The sequence below is a fragment of the Haliotis rubra genome, unplaced genomic scaffold (genome assembly GCF_003918875.1).
Source record: "Haliotis rubra isolate DU_JTF1 unplaced genomic scaffold, ASM391887v1 Scf64, whole genome shotgun sequence".
In the NCBI taxonomy this organism is placed as follows: Eukaryota; Metazoa; Mollusca; class Gastropoda; order Lepetellida; family Haliotidae; genus Haliotis; species Haliotis rubra.
In genome coordinates, this window is record NW_025767346.1 from 2,734,190 (window position 1) to 2,751,910 (window position 17,721).

The 17,721-nt window shown below is 43.0% G+C and overlaps 1 protein-coding gene across 1 annotated transcript in view; it reads left to right on the forward strand.

The window, feature by feature from the left end:
• The first annotated feature begins 243 nt into the window (after nt 1–243).
• The window catches only part of LOC124256784, a 126,900-nt gene continuing 109,422 nt past the window's right edge, over nt 244–17,721 (forward strand). The window contains exons 1-2 of the mRNA XM_046690744.1: nt 244–319; nt 9,111–9,201. Of these exons, the coding sequence (XP_046546700.1) occupies nt 302–319; nt 9,111–9,201 (109 nt within the window). The 5' untranslated portion in view covers nt 244–301. The remainder of the gene's footprint in view (nt 320–9,110; nt 9,202–17,721) is intronic.

Sequence of the window (17,721 nt, forward strand, 5' to 3'; positions counted from 1 at the left end):
AATATTTTACGAAAAAAAGTAGCTATGATATTGTCGACAGTGGTGCAACTAATTATCTATTTGCTTGTAAATCAAAATCAGGAAGTACAATAGTCTGTTCCTAATTTCCCCATACCTACCGCTACATCAACAATGTCATCACGACTTACATCTCCTTTATACTGTTGACCCAGTATCATGTTGGTGTGTCTGTTCATCCAGAAACCTAACAATGAACTATAAATATATTTACAACACGCCTCACACACTCCCATAGCTTGTGCATTCAACAAGGAAGTATTTTGCACCGGTCGGATTTCTAATGGCGTTTTACTTCATGTCCAGGAGTAGTAGATATACTGGGGGTACGAGATCACTTTTCAAGAAAGGTCGTTGTAAAGCTTTATTTCACCAATAAAGCTTTTTTCAGGCGCTTAGATCTCGCCCCAATCGTATATACTACTTTTGTATCAGTTAACTTCCCGGCCACACGTGACACTATTGTGCCACGCCTGTCACTATGACTGTGATCCTGATCACGTGGCGCTATCATGATAGTTCTATGTCGTGTTGACAGGATACTATTGGGATTACTTGGTAAGGTAAGTGTTAAATATTTTGCTTGGGGGGTAACATTGTGCTGTATGGTATGATCAATAATTCCTCTCTAACAAAACCTCTCCCTGGCCCATCTCTCAAGTAGTACAAGTTTTGACTGACCATATCGGATCGGTGGCTCGTTTCCGAGTGTCCCCTTCATGTTGCCCCAGCTGGTAGAGGTACCTCACGGGGCACTATCGGGTATCTGTTTCTCCTTCCCACACATTGGTGCAGCCGACTCAGCCACTACTGATTTCAGTTTGATAGCGTCGGCTGGTTTCTTGCCAGTGAGCCGAGTGGTTTTGTGGTTGATAGCCAACACCACTTGAGGTAGCCGCGCTACCCATTCCGTCGATCGTTTTCCCGGGTTTGCCATCTCTCTCGCATACTGATGCCTGAATAAGCGCTCGGACAAAGTCCTATTGAATCTCTCAACTATGGCTAGGCTGTGATGGGCTCCGGCCGTGCCACGCCTGACCTGGACGCTGTGTTTGTCTAGCAGGTGTGACACGGCACCCATGAACTCCCGCCCGGGGTCGACTTGCAGCTCTGTTGGCCACGCCAGCGGACTGCGCTGGTATATGCGTTCGAATCCGCGGGCTACCTGGGCCGAATCTTTTGCGGTCAACGGTCCGGCTTCCCTGAAGCGGCTGGCCACGTCCACGACAGATAGGGCATACTTGTACCTCCTGTCGTGGGGTAGGAACAGGAGGTCGGCCTGGTGAATGCTATTGAGTGCGGTAATGCCAAATTTCCTTCTAGGCACGTAGCGTGGTGCCGGTAAATAGATCTGCCACAGGGCTTGTTTTTCAAGCCACGCTTTGGCCTCGTCCAGGGGTACTCGCGCCATTTTAGCCAGCTTATGTACGGCGCTAGCTCCTTTCCAGTACCCATGCGGGCTGTAGTAATTAGCCTCAAACTCTGGTTCCGTGAGTGAGTGAGTGAGGTAATATTTAACGTCACATCAGCAATATTTCAGCCATATCGTGACCAGAATATTTGATATTGAAAAACAATATATATATATATATATATAGATATTATAAACACCTGCCGACAAAGGACAGTAAAGCAACTGGAGTATCACAGATATATATGTAAAACTAGTAATTGAATCTAAAACATTTTAACTATAGGGGACAACACAATATAAAGATAGGCTATAGATTGCCAACAACTGAAGGTAGATCACCATACTAGGGGCCATGGGGACTTTTGCTACCTGCATGGACCCTAGCTGGATTCTGGTTCTGTGACATGTCGCCCCGACAGGGTATCGTATTTATATATACACCTATGTTCTTGGTTCAATTTTCTCATGCCCGTACGCGTACTTGTTGATACCATCGATGGCTATCCAACGCTTTGTGTCCATCGGGACGTCTTGTTTATAGTCAGTCCGTTTATCCTTTGCCCGTCGCTTCTAAGCGTGTTCATTTTATGCCTGAAGGTGCGGGTCTTGAACAGGGCTTCCTTGAATCTGGCGTGTTTGATGTGTTGTTTCACATGGAGTACATCTTGGGCCTCAAGCCTATGTACTCAGCTATGGGCGTGCCAGCACACTCGTCCTTCATCTTACCGCGGAACTTTTTATTTACCGTGCTGTGTATGGCATGGTCCTTGGGGTAGTTGCTGGTGTCGTACAAATCGAGGCGTTTCTTCATGTCCTCGTACACGTCCTGGGTTCGAATCTCCATCAGCAGGGAATCAGTGTCCGTGTACAGCACTTCACACCTGTCGCCGTACTGTTTCTTGAGCTCATTGTACTAAAAGTCGTACATCAGGTGTTTGGATAAATCAAGGATGCTAATCCCCACGTAAACAGGCCGGTTGAATTTGATGTGGCTTTTCTTCATGTGTAGGGCCACCAGGTCGTCGGTGAATATCTTGCTCCAGTTGAATGCCGGGCTGGCTATCAGTTTCCTGAGCTTCCTCTTTCGCCCGAACCAGCTTCACAGTCATGCGTTTCCTCAGGTTCTCCATTGTCTTACCAAACACCGAGTCGTTCATGAGCTTGTAGAGGTTTTCTCAAAGTCACTGGTGGCCAGCTTTCGCAGGTCCGTGTTCATTCTGATATAGGGCTTCATCCAGGGGCTCTGGTTGAACACGAACACCCTGTGTATTTTGGTCAGCCCCATACCCAACGACAGGTACAGCTGTAGGTTGTGATAGTGAACGATGTACTTGATCTGATACATTAAGTTGGGCACAAGTTATGTTGGTACTCAGACATCCAGTCCAGGTTAACCCTCATACGTTCGGGGGCCAGGAGGTAGCTGTTGTGTGATGTGTGCAATGCCTTGGGGTATTCCAAGTCCACTTTGAGGATATAGCCTTTGTTCGAATCCGGCGCGATGCTCATAACATTGATCTTGGGCGATGCCCATTCGAATCCCCCTGTAGGCAGATACTGGCTCATGGCCCAGCCGTTGTTGGCATCGAGGTACAGGATGTGATTGGTTGGCTTGCTCGAGTCGTAGCCCTTCATGTATTGATTATTTGCTTTCGCGTACCGTTTGGTAGCCATGGAGATCCAACCTGGCAAGTCTTTCTCAATGAACAGGTGCATGTCATAATCGGTGAGCAATTCCAGCTTAACTCCGGTTTTCTCCAGCAAGGCATCCCAAGATAGACCTGGGCTGGTGTAGTACCATGCGGGGTCGAGTTGATACTGCTTAAAAGACGTCCGCCTAAACGTCTCGAACACGTTGGCTAGCAGGAGTACATCTGTTCTCAAGTACAGGTCGTGGTAGTCACCCAGATTCTTACAGCCCAGTTTATTCCATACGTTAATCGCATGCGAGTAATCGTCTTGAGTGATTGTCAAGTCGGTCAGGTTGCTGTAAAATCGGGTGATAGGAGGCAGTCGGGTCTCGGCGAACTTGGCCCAGCCATTCATGTACTCGTAGGAGTACACGCCCTTCCTCATCAGCAGGTGTCGAGTCTCAGCATCAGTGTATCGGTCTGTGATGGGGAAGGTATCGTTGGCCTTGACCAGACTGTCGAGTTATGACAGGAGGAACTGAACCGAGTCGATGAACCTCAGACCATTCAAGCTGAAGGAGATGTATCTCTCCATGTTGTTGGGGATGCACGTCAGGTTGCCGTCGACTTTCGCGATGGCCTGCATGATCAAGTGATCAAGTTGTGAAGACCACGGGGATGTTTATTGTCTTGGGGGTGATTCTGAGCTTGAGGTTGCACGCGTTGTGAGCGGCGCCTTTATACTTACCGGTGACATGGCAGTGATTTCTCACCGAATCGCCGTTCAGCGGTTTATCACACACGTGGCAGTGAGTGCTGCAGCCGTGAGCTAGCCAGTCGGCTTGAGTCATACGCATGGGAGCGACTGTACGCAGCGCATTCCTGAGAGCTTTCTCTTCCTCCTGCAAACACTTTAGAAACTTTTCAGCCGCGTCGGGACCCCTGTACACTACGGGAGCTTTCGTTTCCCCATCACACCGGACGACCACGTATCCAAACCCAGAGGCCTCGTGCTCCTGTGTTTTTAGTGTGCCTGGGGTACCCCCCAGCAGCCTCAACGTGTTTGACCAAGGCTTGGAAGTCGGCATAGATGACATAAGGCACGGACATCTGGTTCTTGTGGTTGTCGAATTTTAGGATATTGTCGCCTTCCTTAGGCATGTCGACTCGTATGCATCAGGTTGTTGAACCAAGCATGGACTACCTTAGCGTTAGTCACCGAAAACCTATACCTGGCAAATACATCCATAAACTGGGTGACAAAATACAACTCATCAGCGACCACGATCTTCATATTCGTGAAGTCTATGTCCATCTTACGGTAAAACACTCCAGGCTTGTACATTTTGAAAGTATTATATAATGGGTATATACTCTAACATGTACGTAACACTTCCAGGAATAATGAGCGGTGAGGCCGATCAGCTGATGCATGCGATCGATAACACATCGGGTCAACAAGTCACACTCTGCGATATCACCTACCTGCCGTGATGGACCAACATCAACGCCAGCAATAATAAGCTGTTCGTCAGTGGCGCCCGCAACCAGATAACCGACGGTTACTACAGCAAGTGCTCGCTAAGCAATGAGGTCTTCGAGCCCTTGGGGGCCAAACTCAAGATGAACGACTCAAACGGCACAGTGGTGTTAACCAACAACAGAATAAATCCCTCGAGGCTCGGTCAGCCATTGGCGAGGACACTCGGGATGTCGGCGGACGAGATAAAACCCGATAAAACTACTGTCACAGGCACGAAGTTACCGACCCAGTACCGTACCGAGAGCTGTGCATTCATCTCAGTCAGTTGAGCACGACAGACAACATTCAAGGTAGCCACCCTTCCAACATCCCTAAGCTGATAATATCGGTGTTAGATATAAAGCATAATCCTGTGAATATAGGATACCTCAGCATAACACTGCACATGAAATGACTAGCGCAAATTGTACGCCTTGCAACTGAAAAAAACAACATTTACAAACGCGTTGAAGTCCCCTCCATCGGTAGAACCCTAGGTGACATAGTAGATGCCTCAGGAGCAGCCGTCAACACTCAATTCGACCTAGTCCACATCGGTGATGATAGATGGACGGGTATCCCAATCGTTCGGAGGCAAACTGTTCGACTTAGAACATGTTGATAGCACGACCGTCGCCCGAAACAAGCAGTATACCCTCGTCTTCACCGACGATAACAAGTGGGTGTGGTGGCCGTTAAAGTCGACTGGTTTCTCAACATTAGGCCCGGCTCCACCTATGTGTTCAAGGAGAACAAAGACAACAACCTAAACAAAGTCGTGAATAACGGAACCCTGCTCGTGGCTTACGTCCCGGCTCGGAGACGTAGCGTAGTCATCAGCCCAGTCTCGAGTGCTACAGCCCACATGCTATCGAGCAAGCCCGGGATGCAAAACGTGTCATTGCAAGTGGTGTCTGAATTCGAAGGGGTGGTCAACATCCTGGAGAGCCTGCCGGCGAACTCCACACTGGTCATCCAAGTCTACCTAGGGGAACCATCGTGGGATGAAGTCGAAATCGTGAAGGAAATCAAACTCCGGTGGGTGAAACGGCACCAGTATGAAGTTTGCACTGTTTACGTGCGGGTGGGTGTCGACTCCAAAACCAGTCTGCAGGGGGTCACTGTGGCCGTGGAAGATGCGATATGCAGGGGGTCACTGTGGCCATGGAAGACACGATATCACTCACCAAGATCTTCCTACCCGACAACATACTCTTCATGGGGGTGAAGTGCACCCCCTGAGAAATTATCAGAGAACAATTGGAAACTATCTCGTAATAGTATTATAGCAATGTCCAATCGGCATCGGCCCAACGCCACACTTAACGATCTAGGAGACACGGAGGAATTCGATCTGCCCAGTGAGGAAGACGCCTTGTATGCCCCTCGCTAGAAAGACAACGTGTATACGAGGGCGGCAATGGCCGAACATCGACCCAACATCACACTCGGGGACCTAGGAGGCATAAAAGGATTCGATCTGCCCGGCTTGGACGGCTTGTACGTCCTGCGCTTACACAATGGTGTGTACTGGCGGTCGCATCCGCCACCCGACTTTATAGAGCCCAAATGGTTGATCAACATAACCCTCACCGCACCTTATATCTCGTTAAACAAAGATAGGGGAGGTCTCCGAAATTAGGAACAACGGCATCTTGCTTGGGGTTTTCGTTCTGAAGTATAGGATAAGTACTCAGCTAACACAGGATCACACGAGTAACATGTTAGTTGCTTTAGGTTTTAATGACGAGTTAAGGTTTGACGTCCCCGATTCCCAGTTGGGCGTTATGACTGTGAAACCAGGTTCCACACTCGCCATAGAAGTCTGCCTTGGGGTGGTTCTTGATGATACAGAACGACAACTTTTACCCGGGGTGACAATACCCTGGGGCGTCATAGGCAGGACCAACGTTGCCGTATCATCATACAACCGGATCCCTCAACGGGTTCTATAGTCCCCTCAGTAAGATGCCCCCATGATGTTCGTTTGGATGCAGAGTTATTAGCCTCTCATCTATTTCCCTGTACGGTGATCTAAACCTTATAAGCCTCAAATACACTGTTCAAGAATTAAATGTCGCACGATTTAAACATCTTTTTCAGAATATATTATATGCACACAGGATGAGGCTGTACCCAGTCGTGGAGGAAGTAGCGAAGACCCTGGAAACCGTAGACGGATTCCACTTGAGACAGTTATGTGAGGTAAAACGCCAACTAGAACAAGACCGTGACACGCGGAAAGCACTATATAAGAAGTTCCACAGAGCTGTCAATATCATGGACGGGACTGATACTGCCCTTATGGCAACCAGCATGGGACTAGGGGCGGCAGGTGTTGGGTTGTTAGCCACCATCATGGCCGCACCTATAGTGCTAGGCATTGAAATAACAGCTGGGATGGTAGGGTTGGCAGGGTTGGTGATAAAGTTTGCATTACGCAGACTGCATCGTAAGGCATTGAAACACGATGAGATCAGGGTTGTAGCCGAAGCAAAGCTGAACACGGTAAGTGTGCGTATTTCCACGGCACTCACTGACAGTAAGATCTCAGAGGAGGAATTTCTTCGTTCAATCCTCTCTGAACTCAACAAGTACCGTAAAATGAAACAAGAAAACCGGTCCAAGTCTCGTAAGTCTGCTATCAGCGAAGACGAGAAAATAAAGTACAAAGAACAGGGGGTACGAAAAGCCCAGCAAGACTTCATTACGAACACCAAAGAGATCATACGCGATTCACATTAAACTGTTTCATCAAGGTCAACATGACATAGAGCTATCACGATAGTGCTACGTGATCAGGATCACGGTCATATTGACACGCGTGGCACAATAGTGTCACGTGTGGCCGGGAAGTTAACTGGGGATTCAAAAGTAGTATATAAGATGGGGGCGAGATCTAAGCGCCTGACAAAAGCTTTATTTGTGAAATAAAGCTTTACAGCGACCTTTCTTGAAAAGTGATCTCGTACCCCCAGTATATCTACTACTACAGGTATGTGTGTACATTTTCAAGAGCCATGGTTTTGATAGCTGTAAAGACAATGTGGGAATACTTCGTATTGGTGTCTATGTTATCATTAACATGAACAGTACACACACCCTTACCATCGCTCTACAGTTAGGCGATAGGCTTATTGCCTCCAGTAAACCTTCCCCTTCCGACTCTGTGTACATGTATGACCGTAGGTATCTTTTACTCAGACATTGCATCTGGTGTAACATGTAGATGTTATAGGTAATAAAATCTTCTTCGAGTGACATTTTAGAAGTAGGGACATGCACTATAGAACAAACATTATGGATACCAGCTTCATATATTTCGTAGGTGCAACGTGTCTATAGAGATTCTTGTACCGTTGTCAAGCGGAAATGTCACCTGTTGAGTAAGGTAATGTAATCATCAAGGAAGTAAATTGATCAGGGCAGGATTCTGAATGGTGGGTAAGACGACACATACAAGTGTGAATATTATACTTCCGAGCACAGTTGTGGCATGTTAGTCTACTGTTTTAAAAGAAAGATGGTTACCTTTGTATCTATATGTAATGGTAGATGAATCAATATGACAACATGAAATCTGTACAAATATGGACATCAGGAACATAAAAAGTAGTATGCATCAACCGATGTTGTCTACACTTGTGATGATCAGTGACTGGAAACTGTGTGATGAACTCTCCCTTTGTTTTGTGTTGTCTTACACACCTGTAATCAGCACAGCGTGGTACCTGTACGCCAGTAGCTGATGTGTAAACTTAACTGACCATGTCCACTGACACTAACTACAGTTTTCCAAAATATTATTTGCTTAGTTTGTAAATTTAGTTTCATTAAAGTCAGTTTCATTCCGATTATTGTAACGGCCGTAGCATGTTCTTTTACACCATCGCGTGCACATGCAGTTTAGTTTGTTCATGGATGCTAAGAGTAATTCTCCAGATAAATATGTTGCTAAGCTTTGCAAATACTGTAAATCTTAGTGCAGATGGATTCCATCTAAAGCAATTGCTTTCATTGATAAAGGAACATGTTACACTTCTAGTTTTACCGTACGTTTATTGTTTGTGTCAGTTCATACACCGTACCAATGTTCAGACATGCAACATTTAAATCATTAATTTCATTTAGGATTTGTTAGTCATATGTTATGTACTGAATTCAGTTATCTCCAGATCGATCATATCTTTAGTAAATTCACATAAATATGTTATAGGTAATGGAAAAAGTATTTTTGTTCTATATGCTATGTCTAACGTCACTGGGGTGAAACGAGATGGACATGTGTTTCATATTTCGTAAGTTATTGATCATGCAAGTAAGTTATATACGAAACCAAAGATGTGTATATGAATGTATAAGAAATGGTACACATTTTCGTACTATGTAATGGCTTGATAATAGACAAGTTGTTTCAATGTGGCAAATCTTTACTGCAACTAAACCACAGGAATTGTTTGATCTCAACTTAAAATATAACCATTACCAAGAGGGTTTCCATAACTAACGCCATACATATACATGTTTCAGGATCAGAAAGTCGCACCTGCTAGAAAGAAGAATGAACCCGTGTGATCTTCTTTGTCTTCTGATCTTCATTACCCTCCTCTCTGGAAGTAAGAACAGACACCATGCTGCCAGAGAAACCTAGTTTTCAAACAAACACTCTTTTCATTGTAAAGCTGCCATTGTATTGGTGTAAATTATCTTCGCAAATGAAGATACACATCTATTTGTGAGATATGTATCATGTAACAAACATAAATTCGCAATCGGCATCAAGTCGTACAGTGTTTTAACGGGGGCCCAGTATCCAAACTGGTTCATGAATAAGCAGAAAGGCAATAATGTACTGTAAAATAATTTGCTTGTGTGGGTATATTCATTCTTGCAGATCCTCAATTGAGTCTGCTTTTCAAATATCAGATGTTCCACTTGTGTGTGCAGGCCAGTGGTACTATTTTGTTGCATTGATCAATTCTCTATTGTCAGTGTGCTGTACAGAAGAATGCATATGTGTACATCATGCATGTTGTCGGTACACCAATTAAAACGAAGGACCTTGTTTCCAGGTCAAACATCGCCAGCACCGCCCGATACGTCCGCAGGTGGTGAGTGTTACAAAAATGTAAAATAAAGCAACGGAGTGAGTTAGTATAGTTTTACAACGCACTCAGCAATATTCCAGTTATATGGCGGCGGTCTTTAAATAATCGATTCTGGACCAGACAATCCATGAATCAACAGCCCGAGCATCGATCTGCGCAATTGGGGACCGATGACATGTGTCAACCAAGTCAGCAAGTCTGACCACCCGATCCCGTTAGTCGCCTCTTACGACAAGCATGGGTTACTGAAGATCAGTTCTAACCAGGACCTTCACGAGTCGAAAGCAGCGGAATTTACTTAAAGGTCACATGCAACCAAAAACACAAACATAATTAAAACACAATTATCACTTTTTCACGACATTTAATATACATTGCTGATTATGAAGAAACAAATAAACAAATTTAAAAGCGTACAATCGCAAATCAAAAGTGCAATATTTTGTACTCGGGTTTTCTTCCCTCGAAACGAAGCACCCGGGAGGCAGAACCTAGTCAGAGCGGGTGGGTGTGCACTCAAGTGTAACGAAGTCTTTCATTGGGTGGTTCATTTGCCGATACGCTAAGGGCTCATTGTGTGTGTATATAGAGATGTTGGGTTTTGTAAATACATGCTCATTTTTTCTGCATTTGCGTTCGATCCAATCAACAAATACTGGGATGGTGAACTACTGCGTGCGTCCAAGTACAAAGCAGGACTTGAATTTTGATAATTTGTTACTGTAAGGCCATACCGAAAGGTATCAGAATCTGCAAAGTTGTGTTTTGCGTTGCAAGTGACCTTTAATTATCCTGATTGCATAGATAACGCTGGTATGACTGCTTACACATGTACCCCACATGTGATGCTGAAGCAGTTGCCCTGGAACATATTTCAGCCAACGGTGGCCATATACATTCGGACTGAATTTTTTCCTCTTTAACGTCATTCTTCTGTCGTGTCCTTCGCTCTGTTCTTGATTGTTGTTTCGGGTAAAATACAGTGTCATGGTTTGAGCATTAATATCATGGGTAGCTATTCTCGGAACGTTCGTAGCCTTACAAACCTCTTAAGCCCATTCCTAACACATTGGCTACGATCAAAGTTAAGAATTCTTAGGGCTTCGAACGTTTCGGGAATAAGGGCCCTGATCTCAACTCTACTTATATATATAGTATGACCAGAAATTATTGAGAATTAAGGAATAGGTTTAATTGGATTTCTAGTATAAACAACCTTGACCAGCTATCAAGTGCTTGGTTTCATTCAAGAGAGACAACTCCGTTAATCCTTTTTCATAAGTTTGTGAAGAGCTATCCCCCTTTTTTTACTTGCTAGCAGACGACACTTCCTCAGTATGGATGATTTAGAGAAGAGGAAGCTGATTTTAGAGTATTATAACAAGGACGTCAGATCAGCTAAAGTGATTTCAAGTAGAACAGGCATCCCTTTGTCCACTGTTTATCGTTTGTTGAAACATATTGCAAATGGATATGGCATTGAGCACCAGGGAGGCGCAGGTAGGCCCAGAAAATTGACTGTCGGTGACAGGAGGCGGCTTGGTATTCTTGTTTCTAAAAACAAACGAAGGACTTTAGAAAACTTAAGGCTGGATATGATTAATACAGAACCTGTGGCTGTATGTCAGGAGACAATTAGAACTGAGCTGCATGCAATGGGTTGGCAGAAAAGTCGAGGAATTCCATCACCGATCATGAAACCTGAACAAAAGGAGTGAAGGTTGAACTGGTGCTTACAGCATAGAAATTTTAACTGGGATAATGTGATTTTCTCAGATGAAAGTTCTGTGTGGCTGTTTCCTAATACACTGAAAGTCTGGACCAAACAAACTGAAAAACCTTTGTATCAGCGCCCAAAGTACAGTCCGAAATTTAACGTTTGGGGTGGCATATCTGTGTTAGGGACAACGCTCCTCTGTGTATTTGAAGGGAATATGAACAGTGAACGGTACACAGATATTCTCGAGGGACATTTACTTCCATCTGCTCACGTGTTCTAAGGAAAGTTTTGGATTTTCTAACAGGACAACGATCCAAAACATCGTTCAAAGCATTCACAGGCCTTGTTTCGGACCCAAAATATGACATTTTTAGATTGGCCAAGCTATAATCCTGACCTACATCCAGAAAATGTTTGGGGACTTATGAAGGAAAGTGTCAATACGAAAAATCTGACAAATATTGCTGAAATGAAAGAAGAGGTGGTCCGATATTGGGACAGCATGGACCACGACTTTCTATCTTTTTTTTTGATCAGTAGTATGCCCCGCCGCATTGAAGCCTGCATTGCTGCCCATGGTGACTTGACAAAATACTAACTGTTCACCTGTCTTTGAATCTGGAGTTATGTTCTGCTAATATTCACATTTACAATCTTTAAATTCTCAATAATTTCTGGTTGTACTGTATTATCTCCGTCAGTTGTTAGTGCATTCAGAAAACGTCTGTTTATTCCAGTACAATGTGTGATGCCCATTTCTGGTGTCCCCCCGCCGTGATATTGCTGGAATATTGCTAGAAGTGGCGTAAAATTAAACTCACTCACCCCGTTATCCCATGTAATGTTCATCAGACCTATGTGTGAAGTATCATCCGGCTGTACCCCTATCACACAGATATATAAGGACGGTAAATGTCACAGAACTTGGGTATGTAAAGTAAAGTAATTAAGACTGGGTCTCGGCAGTGACAGAACGAATTAAGAAAGATCAGTGTAAACAGTGCACAGTTACATGTAACTCCCAGTCTCCCATCCCTCGATCACTTTTAGTTTTAGTGATTTCTATAATGACGTCACTCTTGTAAGGCGTTACTACCAACTAGGTCACGTTGAGGGGCAAGGGTATATGCGACCAGAACATTTCCAAATGTTCTATAAAGAGGGTGAGATGCTTATCCTTTAGTTCTTACACAAGAGTGTTTATGGACCGATATATTGACTATTTGTAGCTTACCTAAAACTCATAAATGAAGTCAGTTAGACATGACAGGATCCGCAGTTGTGGGTTCAAATCTTTTTAACATTCTTCCCACAGAAAGATAATATTATTTTACGCCGCATTGAAACAAACTCGGTTGTTCCTCCTATACAGAATAGCCTCAGCTCTTTGTCGTATTTTAACAGGGTTAATAGCATTATACTGATAATATATTTCTCCTCATTTTGCGATATTGTACAAACGTCATATATTTGTCCTTATATATGACATTTGTGATGTAGTCATCATTGTTAGGGTGTACTCAACGATTGGTACTTAAAGAGTTAAAAAATATAGCACATTCCTGAATTGTTAACGTTTCTTAATAAATTTAACGTGATAAAAAGACAAGTTTGTAATGCAATTGAGCTACTGTGTACACAGACGAGGTAAATTTCATATTCAAGAAACATAAGTAGGTTTGTTAGTAATTGTTACACATTTTAAGGAATGCACAATATTTCAAATCACAGCACCACAGAAGCAGGAGTGGTTATAGGTGTGTGTATAATGCTGGTTGTGGATGGCGTCTTGCTGTATGTGGCGTACCTCTTCAGGGACGAAATAGCAGACTGCATAGGTAAGTATGAAACAAATGGTTTTTTTTATTTAAACTTTTATTTCAAAGTAAATACAAACAAATATAGTTTATTGCAAGTTCCAGTGCGTCAAGAAATGAAAAATGACGAAATCTGTAGGAAATGGACCATTCTTTCAGGTTCTGAGAATTACAATGGATCTCATTTTGACATATACATAAAAAAATAGTATGTAAGTTGACACTTGATGCAATGACTTCCACAGTTGATAACATGTTGAGACAGCAGAATACGATGATGTTTAAGTCCTCCACAGATCATTAGCGGTCATTAGTTTCTCAATACATGGCAGCATGATACAGTACACGGGGGTGTCTCGGGATTTTATACTCCAGGCAGAAGCTGCACTCATCAGGGAAGACAACTTGGTGGCAGTTGTAGCCTCAGTTCACTCACTGACAGATGAAAAACTGGTGTTATACATAACGATCATCTCCTGAGTGTGGTCTACTCGTAGTTTGTGTATGACAGCGACGTTTGTAAACGCCTGGCGACAGTCTACATCAGCCATCCTTCTTCGTACTTTTGATAATTTCTTGCTCATAGTATTAATGAAACATTTCAATTTTTTCAGGAGTCAAGAAAGCCAGAAATACAAATGTGCCAGTAATGTCCAAGTAGGTGTACCTTTTACAATTAATGCTTTGAGCCATTTATAACTACGAAACTAAAATATGAATGATTTATGAAATTTCGGTAATTAAAACTAGTTTGTTAGTAAAATACCTTTAATATATATGCAGCTGATTTTAAATGTCAGCAATATATGAACATCAGTTGGATACAATAATACAAATGATCAGGTTTAAATAATGAACAGATGCGTCAGTAATGTCCAAGTAGGTGCATTTTTCTACAATGAATGTTTTGAAGCCTTCATAAATATTTCATTAAAATGTGAATCATTTATGCTATTTCACAAATTGAAACTAGTTTCTTGAAGAGTTTGAACGCGTCCTAATTTTGTCGCCATTACACATATTCCCTCTCAACCATTACAGCATACAGTCTCCTCAGTCCACAGTGATCGCACCTGCCGAAATCCAAAGACAAGGTGAGCGTTGGTCAACGTAAAAGATTACTATAGACGTTTCCGACTGAGGAAAGCTAAATGGTGAAATAAGAGAGTAAAACGGCTCCCTATATAAGACATGACTGCAGAGGATTGAGTGGTTAGACGCTGATGTGTCCAATTGTGCAGTGCTTAGCTTTCAGTCTCTGCTTAGTCCTTGTTTAGGATAGATGTTTTAGATGCCGTTGTGACAAGCGGAATGTTCCTAACAGTGGCATCGCTCACTCACTCACTCACTCACTCACTCACTCACTCATTCACCTACACATCCACACACTCACTCACTCAACCAACCCACACACTCACTCACTCACCCAACCTACTCTCTCACTCACTCACTCAACCACACACTCACTCACTCACTCACTCACTCACCCAACCCACTCACTCACTCACTCATTCACTTATAAATGTGTCTTCATATGTTCCGTAATACCTCGCTGTCCTTTCAAAGATAAATGTGTCGGAGTGGCAATGAAAACTGACTATATGTGTCTATGTAGGTGGAGGCGACGAGTACGAAGTACCAGTGGACAGAAATGATTACGAATCCCTACAGAGAGCAGCTGCTGACGTCCCCAACACTTATGAGAAGATACGGACATACCAGAATGTGTGAAACAAGGAGACACTGACTATCAACTACCAAGAGTGAGTGAGTGAGTTTAATTTTTACGCCGCACTCAGCAATGTTCCAGCTATATGGCGGCGGTCTGTAAATAATCGAGTCTGGACCAGACAATCCAGTGATCAACAGCATGAGCATCGATCTGCGCAATTGGGAACCGATGACATGTGTCAACCAAGTCAGCGAAACTGACCACCCGATCCCGTTAGTCGCCTCTTACGACAAGATAGTCGCCTTTTTTATGGCAAGCACATGGGTTGCTGAAGACCTATTCTACCCCGGATCTTCACGGGTCTCAACTACCAAGAGTGACTTTTACAATCAATGTCCAGTGGACATTTGCTCAGAAGTCAATGGAAACTCTAACGTTTGATCATAAAAATAGAAATTCAGTTGTATCTACTGAACATTAATTACTGCAATATTTTATGTTTCTTGTGACAAGCAGTTGCCCTTAATACATAATGATATCACATGCAAGGATTTCATAAAGCTTGTAGATATAAATGAGTGAATTTAATTTTACGCCGCTTTCAGCAATATTCCAGCAATATCACTACGGGGGACACCAGCAATGGGCTTCACATATTGTGCACAAGTGGGGAATCGGATTCAGGTCTTCGGCGTAACGAGCAAACGCCTTAACCACTAGGCTACACCACCGCCCTGGTAGATATTATTTAACCCTCATATGTTTAAGGTCAAAACGTCCGAACATCACCATCATGTTCAATCTTATTCTTTGGTTTGTTGTTGTTTACTCAGCAACACTGAATCTATATCAGCGCGGTCTGTCAATAATTGATTGTTGACCAGACAATACAGTGATAGACATCGCGAGCATGAATCTACGTAGCAGGAAGGATATGGGGAAAAAAGAAAATATGATCTATATCTCAATATAAAACGTACATATGTGTAATCTACACGTTGAGTCTTGCTTTAGCAAAATGTGTTCAAATAAATATTTATATTCAAATATAAATATAGTGTGTATTTATGAACCAGTGAGCGCTCAAGTTTACATGAACCATTCCGAGTGCTTACAATCGGAAAACTATACTCGGTACTATCAGGTATACCGATGTTTCACAAGGCAAGTTGTGAATCTTTGCCATAGCAACTGCCAATGTCATTTCACTTGACTTTTCGTTATTTCGTTTGTTTCGACATTTACCATAAAACATAAGGTAAGCACCTGCTTGTAGTGGCACGTCTTGATTCAACGCCTGGACAAACATCAGATTCATTTACCTCATTAACCATAACTCATAAATTAAGCAAATGCTTTCATGTCTTGATGAAATTCAAGGTCAAACGAGAGATGATACAAAGCATATACATAGTACTGTGCTGCACTTTTTTATTCAGATCAAGAATTCATTTCTCAAACTCATTCTTACGTGCTTTATGAATAGCAACAATATTTTACAACAAACTACACTTTGATCACTTCCATTAAGATTTCTACATTAACAGTACCGCCTCCGTGGTGTAGTGGCTAGAGCGTGCGTCCGGAGAGCGGAAGGACGCGGGTTCGATCCCCGACCGCGTCATACCAAAAGACGTTAAAGCATGGTACTTGTTGGTCCCTGCCTGGCGCTCGGCATAATGGGTACAACAAGGACTGGTCGGCTCGGAGTCAGTATACTGTGTCTGAGTGGGGTATTTCTGCTTCACTGCTGCATGGTATCTCAGTGGGCTAGCACTATAAAACCAGCTTAAGTCTGGGCTAGTAGAAGCAGCCGCACATACACAAACACACGCATGCACGTCGTCATATGAGCGAAATATTCTCAAGCACGACGTTATACCAAATTTCACCTCACCTCACCTTATTTTGTACTTTAAGCTTCTGCCAATCATGTATGCGGTGCCCTATCCTTTATTGTATTGTACGTTAATTGTTTTATTCTTACCTTGAACGCCAACCTACTACCATTATATGCATTGTTTTATTCTTGTTTTTCTGTTAAGAAAATAACCTGTATATCGTTTTGATCTTATCCTGAACTTGAAGCTACTAAGTTGTCTATGAATTGTTTTGTTCTCATCCTGTACCTGAAACTACTAGCCTGTGTGCTCTGTTTACTATTCTGTACAACAACAGTAACGCGTTGCATGTACTTATTTGTACGTTATGTCAAGCTACTATCCAGTGTAAGTACAGTATGCTCTGATCTTTATGTCAAGCTACAACTTCCACAATATTTTCTTCTTCATCTAAATGTCAAACTACGCTAAGCAATATGTCTATTTTTAGCTAATTTGTGTCTTTCTCGCGTGTGTATTACTTGTCCTGTATGACAAGCTACAACCTTGCGGCTGCTTTGTTTCTTTAATGTATATGAAGGCACAATCCTGTGTATGCTTTGTTTCACCCTCATCCTGTATGTCAAGCTACAACCTTGCGCCTGCTTTTTTTTGTTTCTATAATGTATATGAAGCCATAATCCTGTGTATGCTTTGTTTCACTCTTGTCCTGTATGACAAGCTACAACCTTGCGGCTGCTTTCTTTTGTTTCTATAATGTATATGAAGGCACAATCCTGTGTATGCTTTGTTTCACTCTTGTCCTGTATGACAAGCTACAACCTTGCGGCTGCTTTCTTTTGTTTCTATAATGTATATGAAGGCACAATCCTGTGTATGCTTTGTTTCACTCTTGTCCTGTATGACAAGCTACAACCTTGCGGCTGCTTTCTTTTGTTTCTATAATGTATATGAAGGCACAATCCTGTGTATGCTTTG